The sequence below is a fragment of the Schistocerca gregaria genome, chromosome 5 (assembly GCF_023897955.1).
Source record: "Schistocerca gregaria isolate iqSchGreg1 chromosome 5, iqSchGreg1.2, whole genome shotgun sequence".
In the NCBI taxonomy this organism is placed as follows: Eukaryota; Metazoa; Arthropoda; class Insecta; order Orthoptera; family Acrididae; genus Schistocerca; species Schistocerca gregaria.
In genome coordinates, this window is record NC_064924.1 from 367,127,467 (window position 1) to 367,149,455 (window position 21,989).

General features: G+C 40.4%; 1 protein-coding gene across 1 annotated transcript in view; it reads right to left on the minus strand.

Moving 5' to 3' along the window:
* Positions 1-21,989, minus strand: part of LOC126271931 (Down syndrome cell adhesion molecule-like protein Dscam2) — a 1,166,847-nt gene that overhangs the window by 172,478 nt on the left and 972,380 nt on the right. The window contains exon 18 of the mRNA XM_049974347.1: positions 13,622-13,862. Within this exon, the coding sequence (XP_049830304.1) occupies positions 13,622-13,862 (241 nt within the window). The remainder of the gene's footprint in view (positions 1-13,621; positions 13,863-21,989) is intronic.

Below are 21,989 nucleotides of genomic sequence, written 5' to 3' on the forward strand. Positions count from 1 at the left end.
GATTTCCTCCGATCCATAGCGACACACATCATTGGTGCCGACACGAGCGACCACCGGCAGATGGGTGCACCCTGTACCTTTCATGGCATCTGGAAGGACCCTTTCCACATCTGGAATCACTCCCCCGGTATGCACATGGAGTGCACATTGGTTTTCTTCGCCTCTCTTGCTGCCATAAAGTGTAAACAGCAAAATATGTACATAAATAAAAACTTGTATGCAGTGATACCAACACAGCAATAAAAGTATACTGCCCCCTTATAAATTTACCTGTGTCTGATATTTCACCATGTTACAGTAACGAGTTGTTCACCATTGTCTGTGCAACAGTATTAGCTTTCTCATCTGGAACTGTGACCATTACTAGATAACTTGTAAAATGATTTATCATTGTGAGTATATATTTGTTACCAGCTGGAGTTCTGTTGAAAGGTCCTAATGCATAAAGTACTACCATCTGAAACAGTTTTTCAACTGCTGGTAACCTCTGTACCTATACTTTCTGATGACTTAAATCTGCTCTTTGCACATATGGGGTGCAGTGTCTTATTACTCTATGTCAATACACTATTTTACCACAAAACTTTTCTGCAACTAATTTACCAGGTGTGCTCCTGTCACCATGATGAATAATGCAATGTGATGCACCTATTGTAAGACTTCAGTTCTCTGTGTTGCAGGAACCTCAGTGTGTAGACCAGCACAGTAAGCCCTCGTGTGCTATAAACTGAGACTGCGTTCGAAACCTGCACTTTTCCCAATCTGCTTGACTCTTACCTAATGCCTGTAATACCACTACTTTTCTATTTAGGCTGTCTGTGTTTGTATGCTTTACTCCTGCATTGGAAACACTTCAGTATCAAACTCACTCAATTTACCCATTTTGTTGATTGATTTGGATGGTATTTTAGGCATAACATCCACTTCATGGATGCATGATCTGTTATCACTTTAAATTTATGTCCTTATAGAGAACAACAAAAATTAGGAATTCCATATATCACTGCCAACATTTCTTTTTCATTGTTGAGTAATTTAGTTCAATCTTGTTCATCTGTGTGGATGTATACTGGTATGTCACAGCGTGTTCTTTTCCTTTGTAATTCTGACACAGAATACAGCCTAACATACAGCTACTAGCATCACAGGAAAGTATGAATTCCTTCTTGAAATCTGGCAATACTACCACTGGATCTGACATCAGCTCTTCCTTTAGTTTCTGTAAAACTTCTTCGCTCCCTTGTCCACTGACACTTAACTCCCTTGCAAAGTAACTGAGTTAATGGTTCTGCAATTTCAGCAAAGCCTTTTAAAAATGTATGATAACTGATTGCAACTGTGTGTGTCTGTGGTGTTACAAAATCATGCACGGATGACATGAAATGAGGACCCATCCTTCCTCCCTTTTGACTGATAATATGTCTGAGATAATTGCCTTTTGTGTGAGCAAAATGACACTTCTCTAAGATAAGTGTAATACGTCTTGTTTTCAGTCTTTTGAACAGATCATCAAAGCATTTAACACATTGTTCTCTGTTTCTGGAATAGACTACTGTATCACAAAGATATATCACTCATATGTTTGGTTTCAACCCATGGAGTTTTCGGTTTAACAAGTGCTGGAATGTAGCAGCAGCATTTTATAATCCCAATGGCTTTCTGTGGTTTTGATAATCATGTGACGGTGCTGCAAATGCTGTTTTAGTCCTGTCATCTGGAAATTCTTCAAGTTGGTTATAACCTTCTAAGATATTATTTCTAATTGTCTAATATTTCCTTGATGTTTAGGATTGGTCAGGCATCTCTTATAGTGTGCACATTTAGGAAATGCTAGCCACAACAGAAGCCATCATATGACTTTTTCAGTATGATGAAAATATTGGCTGACCATGGGCTATCGCTATGTTCAATGATCAATGATGCCTTCAGTTAGTTGTTGACATATAAATTAACCAAACAGTGGTTGCAGGTGCTTTACTATTGTATATGGCTTGTAGCCTCCCCCCATAAACCATGGACCTTGCCGTTGGTGGGGAGGCTTGCGTGCCTCAGCGATACAGATGGCCGTACCGTAGGTGCAACCACAACGGAGGGGTATCTGTTGAGAGGCCAGACAAACGTGTGGTTCCTGAAGAGGGGCAGCAGCCTTTTCAGTAGTTGCAGGGGCAACAGTCTGGATGATTGACTGATCTGGCCTTGCAACATTAACCAAAACGGCTTTGCTGTGCTGGTACTGCGAACGGCTGAAAGCAAGGGGAAACTACAGCCGTAATTTTTCCCGAGGACATGCAGCTTTACTGTATGATTAAATGATGATGGCATCCTCTTGGGTAAAATATTCCGGAGGTAAAATAGTCCCCCATTCGGATCTCCGGGCGGGGACTACTCAGGAGGATGTCGTTATCAGGAGAAAGAAAACTGGCGTTCTACGGATCGGAGCGTGGAATGTCAGATCCCTTAATCGGGCAGGTAGGTTAGAAAATTTAAAAAGGGAAATGGATAGGCTAAAGTTAGATATAGTGGGAATTAGTGAAGTTCGGTGGCAGGAGGAACAAGACTTCTGGTCAGGTGACTACAGGGTTATAAACACAAAATCAAATAGGGGTAATGCAGGAGTAGGTTTCCTAATGAATAGGAAAATAGGAATGCGGGTAAGCTACTACAAACAGCATAGTGAACGCATTATTGTGGCCAAGATAGATACGAAGCCCACACCTACTACAGTAGTACAAGTTTATATGCCAACTAGCTCCGCAGATGATGAAGAAATTGAAGAAATGTACGATGAAATAAAAGAAATTATTCAGATAGTGAAGGGAGACGAAAATTTAATAGTAATGGGTGACTGGAATTCGAGTGTAGGAAAAGGGAGAGAAGGAAACATAGTAGGTGAATATGGATTGGGGCTAAGAAATGAAAGAGGAAGCCGCCTAGTAGAATTTTGCACAGAGCACAACTTAATCATAGCTAACACTTGGTTTAAGAATCACGAAAGAAGGTTGTATACGTGGAAGAACCCTGGAGATACTAAAAGGTATCAGATAGATTATATAATGGTAAGACAGAGATTTAGGAACCAGGTTTTAAGTTGTAAGACATTTCCACGGGCAGATGTGGACTCTGACCACAATCTATTGATTATGACCTGTAGATTAAAACTGAAGAAACTGCAAAAATGTGGGAAATTAAGGAGATGGGACCTGGATAAACTGAAAGAACCAGAGGTTGTACAGAGTTTCAGAGAGAGCATAAGGGAACAATTGACAGGAATAGGGGAAAGAAATACAGTAGAAGAAGAATGAATAGCTTTGAGGGATGAAGTAGTGAAGGCAGCAGAGGATCAAGTAGGTAAAAAGACGAGGGCTGCTAGAAATCCTTGGGTAACAGAAGAAATATTGAATTTAATTGATGAAAGGAGAAAATATAAAAATGCAGTAAATGAAGCAGGCAAAAAGGAATACAAACGTCTCAAAAATGAGATCGACAGGAAGTGCAAAATGGCTAAACAGGGATGGCTAGAGGACAAATGTAAGGATGTAGAAGCTTATCTCACTAGGGGTAAGATAGATACTGCCTACAGGAAAATTAAAGAGACCTTTGGAGAGAAGAGAACCACGTGTATGAATATCAAGAGCTCAGATGGCAGCCCAGTTCTAAGCAAAGAAGGGAAGGCAGAAAGGTGGAAGGAGTATATAGAAGGTTTATACAAGGGCGATGTACTTGAGGACAATATTATGGAACTAGAAGAGGACGTAGATGAAGACGAAATGGGAGATACGATACTGCGTGAAGAGTTTGACAGAGCACTGAAAGACCTGAGTCGAAACAAGGCCCCCGGAGTAGACAACATTCCATTAGAACTACTGACGGCCTTGGGAGAGCCAGTAATGACAAAACTCTACCAGCTGGTGAGCAAGATGTATGAGACAGGCGAAATACCCTCAGACTTCAAGAAGAATATAATAATTCCAATCCCAAAGAAAGCAGGTGCTGACAGATGTGAAAATTACCGAACTATCAGTTTAATAAGCCACGGCTGCAAAATACTAACGCGAATTCTTTACAGACGAATGGAAAAACTGGTAGATGCAGACCTCGGGGAAGATCAGTTTGGATTCTGTAGAAATGTTGGAACACGTGAGGCAATACTGACCTTACGACTTATCTTAGAAGAAAGATTAAGAAAAGGCAAACCTACGTTTCTAGCATTTGTAGACTTAGAGAAAGCTTTTGACAATGTTGACTGGAATACTCTTTTTCAAATTCTAAAGGTGGCAGGGGTAAAATACAGGGAGCGAAAGGCTATTTATAATTTGTACAGAAACCAGATGGCAGTAATAAGAGTCGAGGGGCATGAAAGGGTAGCAGTGGTTGGGAAAGGTTGTAGCTTCTCCCCGATGTTATTCAATCTGTATATTGAGCAACCAGTAAAGGAAACAAAAGAAAAATTTGGAGTAGGTATTAAAATTCATGGAGACGAAGTAAAAACTTTGAGGTTCGCCGATGACATTGTAATTCTGTCAGAGACGGCAAAGGACTTGGAAGAGCAGCTGAACGGAATGGACAGTGTCTTGAAAGGAGGATATAAGATGAACATTAACAAAAGCAAAACGAGGATAATGGAATGTAGTCAAATTAAATCGGGTGATGCTGAGGGAATTAGATTAGGAAATGAGACACTTAAAGTAGTAAAGGAGTTTTGCTATTTAGGAAGTAAAATAACTGATGATGGTCGAAGTAGAGAGGATATAAAATGTAGACTGGCAATGGCAAGGAAAGCGTTTCTGAAGAAGAGAAATTTGTTAACATCGAATATAGATTTATGTATCAGGAAGTCCTTTCTGAAAGTATTTGTTTGGAGTGTAGCCATGTATGGAAGTGAAACATGGACGATAACTAGTTTGGACAAGAAGAGAATAGAAGCTTTCGAAATGTGGTGCTACAGAAGAATACTGAAGATAAGGTGGATAGATCACGTAACTAATGAGGAGGTATTGAATAGGATTGGGGAGAAGAGAAGTTTGTGGCACAACTTGACTAGAAGAAGGGATCGGTTGGTAGGACATGTTTTGAGGCATCAAGGGATCACAAATTTAGCATTGGAGGGCAGCGTGGAGGGTAAAAATCGTAGAGGGAGACCGAGAGATGAGTACACTAAGCAGATTCAGAAGGATGTAGGTTGCAGTAAGTACTGGGAGATGAAGCAGCTTGCACAGGATAGAGTAGCATGGAGAGCTGCATCAAACCAGTCTCAGGACTGAAGACAACAACAACAACATGGCTTGTAGATTGGTGTATTATCGCCTGTTGGAATGCGAAGTCATGCTATGAGTGTTGCTGACAGTGGACCATGTGAGTTAAACAAGTCTGAGTTTTCTAATAACAATGTTTCCATGGCTTCCTGTTCACTATCTTTGAAGTGACAAACTACATAGCACAGATGTGTTGATGGTTTACTTAAGGCTGTGATCATATGTTGATCTATTAATATCATACTCATCCACTGTCTCTAAAGTTGCTCTGATTAATCCCTTCCGGAGATGCACAGTGTCCATCCCAAAATTATACAAGCTTATTGGACAATTTTGATACCTGCTCTACAAGAGTGGCTACAGTATCACTCGTATTACCTGGTCATGTTTCCAGTATCTTTTTGCAACTTGATACTACTTGAGCTGTAGTGTGCCTTTTCTGGCACACCAGCTCTTTGGACGACTATCAATTACCCAGCTGTACTATGATCTTTGCCCCTGTTGTGACCTGGTGGCGGGTATGTGTGGTCAGGGAGCTGGTCATGGAACTTTACTACGAGGCGCTAGGATGTGCTTTAGGGGACGAAGGAGCAAAACACGTGGACTCGGCCAGCAGCGGCGCGGCCGGGCTACCTCACAGGATGGTTGTAAGTTTGTGGTGCAGCTTTCTGATGTCAACTGTGGGTGCTGCTCATCGCCTTGCTTTGGTACCTGTTTTCTTGGACAAGACTATTTCCTTGAGACCATCTCGAACAATGCTCTCCATCGGAGGTGTAAGTGGTTCTGGTGCCTTCATTTTGTGGAACCATCTGCATTGTTTATTTTGAGCACCATTGATGGATAGACTACAACCTTGCCTTTTTAGAGGATAGCCAGCCAACACAGAGGCAAATATCTCGTATACATTCCCAGTTAGTTCATTTGGGGAACCATTTAAGAGATTTTGATTGTGTGGTAGTTAAGGATGCCAAGAGGCAGAAAATAAAACAGGTTATGAGTCATGCACAAAATTTGCAAACCAGAACCATGGCCCTAAGTTTAAATATGGAAGACACTAGTTCAGAACAAGGGGACGTTGGTAGTCAGGGCCTTGCGGCACTCAGAATTGTGATGTAAAGGATCGCAGTCAGGTAGGCTTCGATGGGTTTGCTGAACTGCCCAATCCCATTATGTGTTTATTTACTGGATTGTTGGAATTATCTGTCAAAAATTTGTGCCAGGTTCAAGAGCTTTTGTGGTTATTAGCCAAGTTGGAGGTTCAGGCTGAGACCTAGCGTGTCCCGCACAAGGTAATTCTCTTGCTACTGTACCCCATAACTAAGGAGTGTTAAATGTATTAGTTTTGGAAGTTTAACAAGTCAGCAGTCTATTAAATATCTGAGGACTATAATTATAGCTAGGAAATTGTCAGCACGAATGTGAATCGAACTTGTGCGCAAGTTTTTTGGCAAGTGCAGGCTCTGCTGAAACATTAGAACAATACATGGAGGGGGTCCGCAATGCAATGTTGGCTCTGGATATGTCTGTGGCTGAGTCTGTTGTCATATCTAACGTTCTTGGGGGGATGCACCCTGATGATCAGACACGACTAGTTTTTGCTAGATGACCGACTAAGCCTTTCGGAGTTGGACAAAGTAGTGGAGTCAATTCAGGCCCTCATGTTCACTGATCCCCAGTGTAGTACTAATTATACCACAGGGACAGTATCTTTAGTTCCAGTGAATAGCAAGTTATGCGCTGATCCTGTTGTGCAGACTAGGAAGCATTGTTTTTGCTGTGACGACACTAATCACATGATGCGCGACTGCCCTATTCCTAAGGGATTGCAGGCAAATCTCTGATGCCATAGGAAGAGAGGAGGAAGGGATCATAAGCTAACCTTCTGATGTGCACACATCTGTGCTCCTGGTATGCCCCCTCTCCCCTACATTTGTACTAGTGTGCGAATAGAGCCCCTTTGTGGACTGCTTGATTCCGGAAGTTCAGTGTCCATGATTGACCATAAATGGTATTTGGAGTTACATCGATTGAATAGGTTATCTGTTGTGGGACCTACCTGGCAGAACTGTCATACTGCAATTGGGGACAAGTTGCCTGTGGTGGGAGAAGTGCAGGGTAGCCTATCAGTCTGTGATTTTACATGGCCAATTATCTTGTTGGTGGGTAAGGGATCAGCCATACACTTACTCCTGGGCTGCGATTTCATTCAGCACAGCGGGTTGGTATTAAACTATGCCAGTCACACATTAAGCTTTAAGTTCAGACTGCAGGAAAAGATAGTGCTGTGTGCATGTGATCAGTCTAACTTCGTCAGTATGGTGGGCAGTAAAGCCAACAGGTTTGAGGTTAGTCACCTTCCTGACGATAATGTGGCTCAGTTAATAGAATTGTTAGATGAGTTTCCTGATGTGCTTTCTGAGAACTTGGTGTAAATATCCTGATTGAATATCACATTCATTTGTATGATGGGCTACCAGTTTGGCAGTCGCACTATGTTGCAGGAGAGCCTTATCAGACCATCAACCTTGTTTTATGCTTCACCAATATTTCTTATTCCTAAAGCCAGTGGTAAGGATTATAGACCTGTAGTTGATTACTGGTTATTGAATAAGAAGGTTATGCTGGAATCCATTCCCTTACCCAATATTTGTAATTGTTTTATTTGGTTTTCAGGGGCGAGATGGTTCTTGATCTTAATCAAGGTTATCATTAGATTCCCCTTAGTGAGGAACCAAAACATGTTACCGCATTCTGCATGGACTGGAATCTCTTTGAATTTAACAGTGTTCCCTTTGGTTTGGCTATTGGCACTGCAGTATTGTCAAGCTTGTTGGACCATGTTTTGGGAGATTTAAAACTTAAGTGTGTGTATAACTATCTGGATGAAGTTGTGGTGTATAGCCGAACCTCCAAAAACACCTTTCCTATCTTGAGCAGGTGTTGTGTAGATTTCGTTCCACTAGATTGACTGTTAAGCTGGAAAAGATTACTCTTGCTAGACACCAAGTTTCATTTTTAGGCCATCTTGTCTCAGGCGACAGAGTTAGAATTGATCAAGAGCGGACCAGTGAGATTAAGAAATTTCTGCCTTCAAGGACAAAGAAGCAAGTCGTGTGTTTTATTGGCATGGAGAATTGTTTTCACATGTTCATCCCTAATTTCACACAGTTTGCTGCACCTCTCAATGACTTGCGAAAGAAAGGCCAGGGGAGACAGTCAACAAAGTGATTTCAAGGCAATTAAGACCAGAATTGTGAACCCTCCTATTTTGGCAGTTCCAGTTTTCCAGAAACGTTTTCGAGTCCAAACTGATGCTTCCAATCCCAGGATAGCAGCTGTCCTTCTTCAAGAGGATCAGGGCATGAAGTGCCCTCTAGCCTTTGCTTCAAGGAAGCTCACCGCTACAGAGTTAAACTATTCTGCTTATGAGTGTGAGGCTCTTGCAGTGCTCTTCACCTTGGAGAAATTTTGATTTTATTTAGAACATAGGTAGTTCATCCTCAAAACTGACAATCAAGCACTGAGTTGGGTCCTAGTGTGGCCTCAAAATACCAGAAGGATTTTTATGTGGGCAGTCCATATTTCAGCCTTTCCTTTTAAGGTGCATCATATTAAAGGCTCCAACAATCAGGTAGCTGATGCTCTTAGCAGAATGTTTAGTGAAGACCTCAAATCTCAACCAGGGGGAGAGTATGACTCAGGTAGTCAAGTGGTGAACAGTGAGCCCACAGAGATCCCTCAATTATTCATTGACCTTAAAACCAAGCAGAATGAGGATCCGTATTTGGGCCCGATCTGGTGGAAGGTTACTGTTGGCGAAGGCCTGCCTGGTTACTCTTTAAGGAGTGGGATACTCTGTAAAGAGGTTGGTAAGCCCAGAGATGTAAGGATTTGCTTACCATTTGATACAGTTTCACCTCTCTTTCAGTATTTCCGTAATTCTGTACTAGGCGGGCACCTCAGCCTCTATAAAACTTTGGCCAAGGTGTGGGCCCATGTGACGTGGCCTTCTCTGTACCGTGATGTGCAGCAGCTCTTCAGTCAGTGTGATGACTGTAGGAGCAAGGCCAATTTTCATCCCCCTTTGGGTCTACCTCAATCTCAAAGAGAGCAGTGACCGATGGATAAGATGTTTATTGACTTTGTTGGACCTATGCCTAGGATTAAGGAAATGTACCATTACAGCTTCGTCATCATGGGCGACTTTTTGCATTTTGTATGATTTCTGCCCAGTACTGGGGTCACTGCGAGTATAACCTTACATCATCTGACCCATATTTTTTCGTGGTTTGGCCCCCCAAAACAACTCGTTAGCATTAATGCCCCTGCCTTTGTTTCAAGAGAGTATAAACAGTTTTGCTTACATAGTGGAATCAGGCATATTACAACTACCCCCTACTATCCACAAGCATCCTTGGCAGAGAGGGTTAACTGTAACCTAAAGGCAGTGCTCATAATTTACCATGCCAAATCCCCCAGTAGGTGGGATACTACACTCTCGTGGTTAAATTCCACGTTCAACATGGCCCGGCATGAAACTTCTAGGGCAGTTCTGGCTGAGTTTATGTTGGCATATATGGTCAATTCCCCTCTTTCCAAACTTTGGCAGATCAATGACGTGTTGCCATTTTCCATTACTCTGGATACCCTTACGGAAAATTTGCAATGTGCTTGAAACAAAATGGAGTTAGCCCATCGTTGGCAAGCTGAATGTTATAACCAAGGCAGAAGTGTTTTTCAGGCTAAGACCGGGGGATAAGGTGTTTACTAAGAACATTACTGGTTGGAATGCTCATGCTATGGAAACTCGTAAGTTTGTACAGCATTACTTGGGACTGTGTGTTGTCACCAGAGTCTTAGGTCCTGTTAATTTGTTAGTTAAGGAGCTTGCAACGAGCAAGAGGTTCAGAGTACACCTTAATTAAATCAAGCCTGTCAGATAAGTCTCTTTCCCTTCTTTCAACGGTGGTAAGACAGAAGGGGAGTGAGGCTGGACAAGTTTGAGCCGTAGAGGTTGAGCTGTGGTGCGCCTTTTCTGGCACACCATCTCTTTGGACGACTATCAATTACCTGGCTGGACTATGATCTTTGCCCCTGTTGTGATCTGGTGGCAGGTATTTGTGGTCAGGGAGTTGGTTGTGGGATTCGCTACTAGGTGCTAGGACATGCTTAAGGGGACGAAGGAGCAAAACACATTGTTCATTAAGTAATTCTAATTTGCTGATTGCTTGAGAAGGAAGCCATGGGTCATTTTGGAGATTGTTTTAAGATGGCCATGTGTCGATTGTATGTTAGCTGTTTTAATGAATGTCATCTTGAATAAATTATTGATCTACTAGTTGTTGTGCTTAAGGAGTGACATTATAGGGGCCTAGACCTTCCATGCTAATCTCGACTTCCTAGCTCACACTACTTTTACACTTACAAGATTAATAATGAACACTGCCTTTTTTAAAAGCGAACTCAACAGACTATCACACCCAAAACTCATACAAATAATCTTAGCTAATATTTGTGTCTCATTGACCAGTGGCACTTGGTACAATCATGTGCTGCATGATCACAATGCCTACAAGTGGTGCAAGTTACTAGCACCATTATAATACATGGCACACTATATCCATTCAAATTATAGCTAGTATGCATCTTGGGTACCAAATAAGTTTTCTTGCAGTTGCCTCGAAGTTGTGATAGATCTGTAGGTATTTACAAAAGTAATTTTCCACATTATATGCCATCTCTATGTCCAAACCTGGCCATTAAAAAACAACAAAATAGAAAGGCCAGTAAAAAATTCTCTTTTGACTCACTGCTTTGCAGTCATAGCTGATCACTAAAGAACATGTGTCATGTTGATGTTGCTGTAGAACCATTTCTGATGCCAAACTTTGTGTATGTCGAGCAGAGTTACATCTAGCTTGCAGGATGGTGATGTGGACCTGTAGAGCATCTTTTGGCACAAATAAAACAGGATTAGAAAGTCAACATTTATTGATTCTGATTTATAGTTCAGTGTCTTTTTGTCAGCCTCAGGTGACATCTTGTGCCAGTGATACAGTGGAATTCCACTGACTCCTGTTGTCAGGTCAAACGGCTATCATCAAGGCCATTACTCTGCAACTCAGCTGAAGTCTTATGAGCTGCTGTCTGGCAGTCTACAGGCGAAGCTGTAGCATGAGTATGTGCCCCACACTGCACTTGAGCATACTTTATCCTGTTCTGGAAGATGGCAATGACCCACAGTGACCCACTGGGATGTACCACACTTTCAAACGTCATGTGGTCAACTGATCATGATCCCCCACCCCATTTAGGTTGGCCCTTGGCCCCAGAAGTTTCTGCTGCAATGACCAGGAACAGCAGCACCAAATGACTCTTTCATACAGAATTATTGATGATGATAATGTTAGTGTGTTAAGCACTGTGTGATGCACTGGTTTTGGTAGACCTTAGTCTCCCCATCAGTGATGTGTTAGTTGACAGCCAATGTGAAGTCCTGTGAGTGTCAGGTCATGGTAACAACTAATCATTACATGTGGCTCTCTGGACTGATGCAAGTCTTGCAATTGGACTCAACTTCAGCTACTTGCATGTCCCTAACATGCCCCAATTTTCCAACTGGGGAAAGGGGGCTCACAGTTTGACAGAATTCTGAACCATGTATCGTTTCTAGTGACTCCACACATCATTGTGAAGTGAAGGCTGGGTTAAAATGCAGGCTGAAAAATGCATGGTCCAACTGGAATTTAGTTCTGTGACCTCTTGATATCCAGGCAAATGCTTTACCACTAGACCACCATGCCCAACACATCATGGTTACTTGGATGTTGTCAACTTGGGAATGGCAAGCTGCATGTTCCTGAGATGTGCTGGACATCTAATACATCAATGTCACTACATAATAGTCATTGAACTGGGTGCTTCAGTACAAACACCATTGATTCTAATGCCCAACAGAATACAGAGCTGGAGACCTGCAATATTTATTGAGACGGGTGGGATGTGATTGATGTGAGGCTTCATTTGTTACAACTGAATGTGACCCCCCCCCCCCCCCCCCCCCACTTTACTTATGGGCACTGGTCCTCATTCCTTTGTGTTAGCTTAACAGTTTGTTACAGGCTCTCAACTGCTTTATTGCATCTGAGATACAGCTTGTTGCTTCATGTAATGAGAGCTAACGAATATAATCAGTCCCCCCTTCCCCCTCCCCCCCCTCTCTCTCTCTGTGGATATATTGCTAAATGTGTAACTCATGCCTGGCATTCGGTGCCAATGGAGCAACATGTGCTGCTTATGTATGTGACCAGCTTACAGTGTTGCTTATTTCTTTCCACCGCATAGCTGTCACCACCTCTGTCAGGTGTTGCATGTGGCTATCTCTGACAGCATGAACTTAAGAAAAATTTTGATTTCTTCTCCTTTTCTACTCTGTAGCACAACAATACCTACAAATTTGAAGCAAAATATATCTTGTTAGTGGCTTCTACAAATTATATGATCATCTATATTGGAGGACTGATTGCATGAAAAGTACATTTTCAGGCTTCTGCTGTTACAAATGTAGTTGACTGTCAGTCTTTTGGTAAACAGGAAATGGTCAATTATATGTTGTGCCAGAATTTTAAAGAGGTCAATGTAACACAACTGATGAAGCAGCAGCTTTTTAAAGTATACTGGTAGCTGCCTTACTACTTTTAACATGTTAAATTTAGCCTTTCTAAATACAGTTTTTATGTAACAGTGTAGTGCTAAATTATTATTTCAACAGGTGCTTCTCTTTTGTTAATGCGTAACTTGACTTCTTATGCTCTCCTGAAGGTTTCCTCCTTGTGATATTCATGGTGAGAGTTGTGTACATTAAATCAGTGATATATTTACATATTTACATAATGAGATTATAAAATCTTGATTGTTGAATATCAGCAATAAGTGAATTAATATGCATTCTGATAATAATTCTGCAGTTATACTGGCAAGAAGAAAGCAGAAGGCATAAGTAACCATAAATTGTTGTTTTGCACTAAATATGGACCCTCCATTTAGGTATGCAAGAACATCAAAAACCAGCAAAGAGCAATGGAATAAATTTAAAAACCTAGATAGCGCCTGCTTGCTGTGACTTCTTCCTCACTAATATATATTATATATTGCATATATGAGAGCTGGGCAACACTTCATGCTGGAAATTATGTGTAATTCCCTTTGTTTATGATATTGTACTAGTGACTTACATTGATATTTATTATGAGTATCATTCACTTCTATTCATGTTTGCATTAAGTTACCCCATTCAAATAATACCTGACTTTATTTTATAAGTACTATGATAAGCATCAGAAAACACAAACCATGCAATATTTACCTACCACCCTCGAGAGTGGTGACAAAATGAGGTGGTGATGCAGGACCTGAGCCAACCTGGTTGAAAGCACGCACAGTAACCTCATAGCGTGTGTAGTGTTCCAGGGAAGTGAGCAGCACTTCCAGCCTATGTGCACCCCTGACAGTGCGCTGCAGCTGCTGCCCCTGACCGCCTGGTCCAGAAACTTGCCGGTAGTTCACGTGGTAGCCAAGGATCTCTCCATTTGCATAGCTCTGCAGTGGTGGCTACAACATAGCACAAGTTCATTTAATGAATTATTAGGATTCAGTAATTTTTGTTTACAGATTGTTATAAATCAATAAAACTATTAGCATATGCACAGTATCTATTATGTTACAGAGAATAAACAATGGAAAACTCAGGATGGAATGTGTGTGAGTTGTGTTTGCGCATGTGTGTGTGTGTGTGTGTGTGTGCGTGTGTGTGTGTGTGTGTGTGTGTGTGTGGGTGTGTGTGTGTGTGTGTGTGTCTTGTTGTCTTATTTTGATGAAAGCCTTGTTGGCTGAAAACTCATTTTCCAACAGTCTTTATGTTGTGCCTCTCTGTGACTCAACATCTCTGCTATATAGTGAGTAGCAACTATCCTTTTCATAATAATGTTACAGAGATTTCTACTCAAGATCTGAGTTATGAAACTTGGTATCTTTAGTGGGCATCTCTGCTATAAGATCACCAATCAGTTTGAAGTAATGGAGATGAAGCACAGAGAGACTGTAGATTTACTGGTTTGAGTAGGCATGATTATGATTGGATTGGTCAATCACAGAGATTAGATGCAGAAATGAGATATGTTGTTTTGAGTTGATTGTCACATACTGTTTTAATTTGGCATGATAACTCTTCAGTCTTTGTTACAATAAAATATTTCCCCCCAAAAGCTGTTTGCAATTAATATTCTCTATTTAGAAAAAAAAAGAGTATATAGCAACAATGTTTAGATGTGAAATAGCCACAGTTGCTAAATTATATGGTTTTATTGCATGACTAGGAAAATACTGTGGCTTGCATTGTTGATGTGATCTGTACTTGAAATGGTAGTAGAAGGAAAAATCGCAGCAACATGTCAAGATATGATTACCTTAAGGTACACTGTTGATGATAAATGATGTAAACAGTGGCAGATTTAAGTCAGTTGGCACCCGGGAGCAGCAAAAATTAGTCCTCATCCCTACCTCCCCCCACTTCATAACAAGGGGGGGGGGGGGGGGGAAGACTGAACACCAGTGGTAGTAGTATGTGATACGTGATTCTGGATGGCAGTGGTGGAAATCTTAATAACTGTAAATGATATGATATGTTATATCTAATAACATTAGTATACAATGTAGATGAGAAATACATTTAGTGAAGATAAGAGTCAAAGTTAGATCAAAGATGGTTGTATAGTACTTTTGTAGATCCTCTGTCTCAGGAGCTATATTAGCAAAACATTTAAGGGAAAACTTGGCTAAGGTTGTGCACAGATTTCCAGATATTGTAATATAGGGCAGTATTTCATCTTCCCAGCCTCAAGCAATTATGGTGGATGATCAGACTCAGGGTTCACATAGTGCTGTTATCCAAAAATTACCTTAACAATCAGAAAATTGACTTTAGAGGTTACATGGAACAAGGAATCAGTTACCCTAACAGAGTTATAGTATCACTGAATACAACATTCAGTAGAAATGCAGGAAGATCTCTGCATATAAAGTGCAACAACGAAAGAATTTTAGGTTACCTGGGCAGTCAGCATCAAAAATTCATATCTGGGATGGAAATGTTGAGTATTCTGCATAGAATGTGCAACAATGAAAGAATTTTAGGTTACCGGGGCAGTCAGCATCAAAAATTCATATCTGGGATGGAAATGTTGAGTATAAATGGACAAGACTCAAGGGTATTGTACAACATGCTTTAGACACAAATGTGATCAGCAATGTTGTGAGACATGGGATGTGAGACCTGGGAGAAACCCACTGTAGTTCAATAGCTGAGTTAAAAAGTTGCCTTGAAAACAAAGAGAACTTCACCACAGATTTATTGTAGCTAAAGTCTTGCTAACAAACAAAAGCTGAATGAAGCCAAAATGAGTGCTAGGAGGCACATATGTGAATCATTCAAAAAATATGAAAATAATATTCAGTGTACTGATCTGACAAAAATCCTAAGAAATTGTACACTTATGCTGAGTGAGAAAACCTGAGTCAATGTCTGTGGAATAGAAAATTGACTAAATTGCACAACAGAGTATCTGCATGGATACTCTAAGAGTATGCAAAATAACTTGCTACTCTTCGAACAGCAATTTATTGCAGGTGGCTGGAAGATCAAAGCATTGCAAGTGATTGGAAAAGTAGCCAGATCTTTTACAAGTTCAAGAAGGGTCATCAAAAAGATGCACAAAACTATGGGCCTATGTTTTAAAGTCATTTTGTAGATTTTTGGAACATGTATGATATCCTTCCTGGAGACTGAAAACCTCCTCCATAGGAATCAACATGAACCTTTTTTTCTTTTCTTTTAAAAAAAAAAACTATTTTGTGGAACTCAATTCTCCCTGTTCATCCACAGTATCCAGAAAGCAGTATATAATGGTGCTTATGGATGAAGCAGTGTTTCCTGACTTACAGAGGATAATTTGATACTGTTCGTGACTATTGCGTCAGGAACACAATAAAATCAGCTTTGTGACTGGACTGAAGAATACGTAACAAATAGAACACAACATGTCATTCTTAACAAAGGTAAATCTTTGCATGTAAAGGTAGTATTGGGTACTGATACTTACTTTTAACAATACAGTAACACCTCAGCAATGTGAAGTAATTGCTCCGAGTAGAGCTTGAATTTGAAAAAAAATCTCTGATTACAAGAAGAGTAACAACTTTAGACAACTTTTATTTAAATATAGATTCAGAACTTGCTGTTTGCAGTATTATTACAGTAAATATAGTTATTTTATCAGTTAACATATTACTTAGAGTTTGCTTTCAGAATAATGTTCCAGTAGAAACTCAGACATTGTACTGTAAACACATACTTATTATTTGAATTTGTGTACAGCTGTTACTACTGTACAAATTTTATTTTTGGAAAAAAGAATTAATAGTTATTTGTTTTTGTGAACAACATCTGTTTTTAGGAGTGTACTACAGTTATCTTTGTAGAAGCATAACGTCAGCTGCGGTTGTCACATTCTTGTGCTCCACGTAATGCAGTGCTAATAGACTGCATCGCTATGAATTGCTTTGATGCCACCAAAATCATCCTCTTTCTCTTCATAACTCGAATTGCTGTTTCCTTTATATTTACCATTTCCACAATAGCACTGCCAATTATGTCATACTGACTGTGCTGTTTCAAACACATTTGAATTTTACTGTCATCTGCATTTTTGCACTCAGAAAAATGAATGAGATATAACAACTGTTTATTTTTGTTTTCATCTTTCATTTTCATTATGTTCTCTAAGAGAATTTCTCAACACTTTTTTTATGTTTCTGATTTTAAAAGGTTCCAAGCTGCAAACTAGTAGACAACATCCTTCAAATTAATTTTCTTTCAAGGCAGCTTCTACTGATTGTAGCCCAATCAATGAAGAGCAAAACAGTGGAAAATCCAGAAGGAATGTAACAATATTATGAAAAGAATAGTTGATACTCACCATATAGCGGAGCTGCTGAGTCACAGATATGCCCAATAAAAAGACAAAAGAGTTGCATCTCCCATCATGTGCTGCTGCTGCTGCTTGTTGTCTGGATTCAGCTGCCACAGACTGTGGTCATGTGTGTGTGTGTGTGTGTGTGTGTGTGTGTGTGTGTGTGTGTGTGTGTGTGTGTGTGTGTGTAGTGTAGCGTGAGTGTGTCTGTAATTCAGTTTTGACAAAAGCCTTGTTGGCCGAAAGCTTATTTTGTGACAGTCTTTCTGTTGTGCTTATCTGTAACTCAACATCACTGCTATATGATGATTAGTAACTATCTTTTTCATAATATAGAAGATAAATAAACTGAATATGTGAAAAAATTAATGTAGTCACCAATTTAATACAATGGTAGGAGGGAGTGTCATGAACAATCTACTAAAAATGGGATGAGAATGTGCGGTAGTGAGAGGGCTTTTAAAGAGCACTGTTATGTTTTTCTTCAACTCAAAAACCACAGATACTAGCGAAAATGTTTCCCATGAAACAGCATTAAATTTCCTACAAAATAGATCCTACTCAGTTTTTCTCTAGGACATATAATTTCCGTGTTGCAGGGCAAGCAAAAACCACAGAACCTTCAGACCTTGCTGTTGGTGGGGAGGCTTGTGTGCCTCAGTGATACAGATGGCTGTACCATAGGTGCAACCACAACGGAGGGGTATCTGTTTAGAGGCCAGACAAATTTGTGGTTCCTGAAGAGGGGCAGCAGCCTTATCACTAGTTGCAGGGGCCACAGTCTGGATGATTTACTGATCTGGCCTTGAAATACTAACCAAAATGCCCTTGTTGTGCTGGTACTGTGAATGGCTGAAAGCAAGGTGAAACTACAGCTGTAATTTTTCCCGAGGGGATGCAGCTTTACTGTATGGTTAAATGATGATGGTGTCCTCTTGGGTAAAATATTCCAGAGGTAAAATAGTCCCCCATTTGGATCTCCGCACGGGGAGTAGTCAAGAGGACTTCGTTATCAGGAGAAAGAAAACTGGCGTTCTAAAGATCAGAGCGTGGAATGTCAGATCCCTTATTTGGTCAGGTAGGTTAGAAAATTTAAAAGGGGAAATGGATAGGTTTAAGTTAGATATAGTGGGAATTAGTGAAGTTTGGTGGCAGGAGGAACAAGACTTCTAGTCAGGTGAATACAGGGTTATAAATACAAAATCAGATAGGGGTAATGCAGGAGTAGGTTTAATAATGAATAAAAATTAGGAGTGCAGGCAAGCTACTACAAACAGCGTAGTGAATGCATTATAGTGGCCAAGGTAGACACGAAGCCCACGCCTACTACAGTAGAACAAGTTTATATGCTAACTAGCTCTGCAGATGATGAAGAAATTGGTGAAATGTATGATGAGATAAAAGAAATTATTTAGGTAGTGAAGGGAGATGAAAATTTAATAGTCATAGGTGACTTGAACTCGAGAGTAGGAAAAGGGAGAGAAGGAAACGTACTAGGTGAATATGGATTGGGGCTAAGAAATGAAAGGGGAAGCCATCTAGTAGAATTTTGCACAGAGCATAACTTAATCATAGCCAACACTTGGTTCAAGAATCATCAAAGAAGGTTGTATACATGGAAGAATCCTGGAGATTCTAGAAGGTAGCAGATAGATTATATAATGGTAAGACAGAGATTTAGGAACCAGGTTTTAAATTGTAAGACATTTGCAGGGGCAAATGTGGACTCTGACCACAATCTATTGGTTATGAACTGTAGATTAAAACTGAAGAAACTGCAAAGAGGTGGGAATTTAAGGAGATGGGACCTGGATAAACATTCTAAACCAGAGGTTGTACAGAGTTTCAGGGACTGCATAAGGGAACAATTGACGGGAATGGGGGAAAGAAATACAGTAGAAGAAGAATGGGTAGCTCTGAGGGATGAAGTAGTGAAGGCAGCAGAGGATCAAGTAGGTAAAAAGATGAGAGCTAGTAGAAATCCTTGGGTAACAGAAGAAATATTGAATTTAATTGATGAAAGGAGAAAATATAAAAATGCAGTAAATGAAGCAGGCAAAAAGGAATACAAATGTCTCAAAAATGAGATCGGCAGGAAGTGCAAAATTGCTAAGCAGGGATGGCTAGAGGACAGATGTAAGGATGTAGAGGCTTATCTCACTAGGGGTAAGGTAGATACTGCCTACAGGAAAATTAAAGAGACGTTTGGAGAAAAGGGAACCACTTGTATGAATATCAAGAGCTCAGGCGGAAACCCAGTTCTGAGTAAAGAAGGGAAAGCAGAAAGGTGGAAGGAATATATAGAGGGTCTATACAAGGGCGATGTAATTGAGGACAATATTATGGAAATGGAATAGGATTTAGATGAAGATGAAATGGGAGATACAATACTGCATGAAGAATTAACAGAGCACTGAAAGATGTGAGTTGAAACAAGACAGTGGGAGTAGACAACATTCCATTAGACCTACTGACGGCCTTGTCATGACAAAACTCTACCATCTGGTGAGCAAGATGTATGAGACAGGCGAAATACCCTCAGATTTCAAGAAGAATATATTAATTCCAATCCCAAAGAAAGCAGGTGTTGACAGATGTGAAAATTACCGAACTATCAGTTTAATAAGTCACAGCTGCAAAATACTAACACGAATTCTTTACAGACGAATGGAAAAACTGGTAGAAGCCAACCTCAGGGACGATTAGTTTGGATTCCGTAGAAATGTTGGAACACGTGAGGCAATACTGTCGCTACGACTTATCTTAGAAGAAAGATTAAGGAAAGGCAAACCAATGTTTCTAGCATTTGTAGACTTAGAGAAAGATTTTAACAATGTTGATTGGAATACTCTCTTTCAAATTCTGAAGGTGGTAGGGGTAAAATACAGGGAGCGAAAGACTATTTACAATTTTTACAGAAAGCAGATGGCAGTTATAAGAGTCGAGGTACATGAAAGGGAAGCTGTGGTTGGGAAGGGAGTGAGATAGGGTTGTAGCCTATCCCCGATGTTATTCAGTCTGTATATTGAGCAAAAAAGTAAAGGAAACAAAAGAAAAGTTTGGAGTAGGTATTAAAATCCATGGAGAAGAAATAAAAACTTTGAGGTTTGCTGATGACAGAGACAGCAAAGGACTTGGAAGAGCAGTTGAACGGAATGGACAGTGCCTTGAAAGGAGGATATAAGATGAACATCAACAAAAGCAAAACGAGGATAATGGAATGCAGTCGAATTAAATCGGGTGCTGCTGAGGGAATTTTATTAGGAAATGAGACACTTAAAGTAGTAAAGGAGTTTTGCTATTTGGAGATCAAAATAACTGATGATGGTTGAAGTAGGGAGGATATAAAATGTAGACTGGCAATGGCAAGGAAAGTGTTTCCGAAGAAGAGAAATTTGTTAACATCGAGTATAGATTTAAGTGTCACGAAGTCATTTCTGAAAGTATTTGTATGGAGTGTAGCTATGTATGGAAGTGAAACATGGACGATAAATAGATTGGACAAGAAGAGAATAGAAGCTTTTGAAATGTGGTGCTACAGAAGAATGCTGAAGATTAGATGGGTAGATCACATAACTAACGAGGAGGTATTGAATAGAACTAGGGAGAAGAGGAGTTTGTGGCACAACTCGACAAGAAGAAGAGACCATTTGGTAGGACATGTTCTGAGGCATCAAGGGATCACAAATTTAGCATTGGAGGGCAGTGTGGAGGGTAAAAATCATAGAGGAAGACCAAGAGATGAATACACTAAGCAGATTCAGAAGGATGTAGGTTGCAGTAAGTACTGGGAGATGAATAAGCTTGCAAAGGATAGAGTAGCATGGAGAGATGCATCAAACCAGACTCAGGACTGAAGACAACAACAACAACAACAACATTAAATTTACATTAAAAGTAATGTTTTGATGATATAAAATTACTGTTTACAATTAAATGAAGTGGGTGAAGAACAATTATTAAATGTATGCACCAAGATAAATTGTGTTCTGTGGGTGTAAAATGGTAGAGGGGGTGGAGGTTGAGGGGTTGGGGGTGGAGGGTAGTAGTGCGAGGAAAGGTAGGTTGCTGGGTTGTGGTCTTGCATTTCCCTCATTCATAGGGCTGCAGACTGAAGAGTGAGTGGATGTTTTTCAACTCTATCTATCCAGGTATGCCATCTCTCAACAGAACAGATTATGACTCATGCAATGTGCAGTTGTGCTGTGTGTGTGTGTGGGGGGGGGGGGGGGGGGTTGTTGATTGCCACAAATTGCATTAACCCTGCATAGAGTACAGATATCAGTTACTAATAATACTAATACAAGATAAACTTATGTAAAGAAGCTACATAAATCTGTGCACACTGTTGTACACTGCTAGAAGTGAAATTGATTTTTAGCCATCATGTATGGTGGCTGTAGCATTCTTTCGAGCACTACTTGCTTTTCATATTGCAGACAGACTATACTGAGCTGTTTGCAGCTCGCTTTGATGCCTTTGATAGCTTGGCATCTTGTAATAGCGATCGTGGTGTCTGGTTTTCTTAGTGTATTCATTGGCGCAACTATATTTGCTCATCTTGTCTGTCCATGAGTGGCAACAGCAGTGCTTATTGATAGGGCATCCTGTGGTACCATCTTTGGAGTCGCCTCTAGTATTTCCTGGTTGTTGTGTTTTGAGGGGAGTTGAGTTGCGATAGAGCAGCAGTGAGGGCCGGACAGCCAGTACT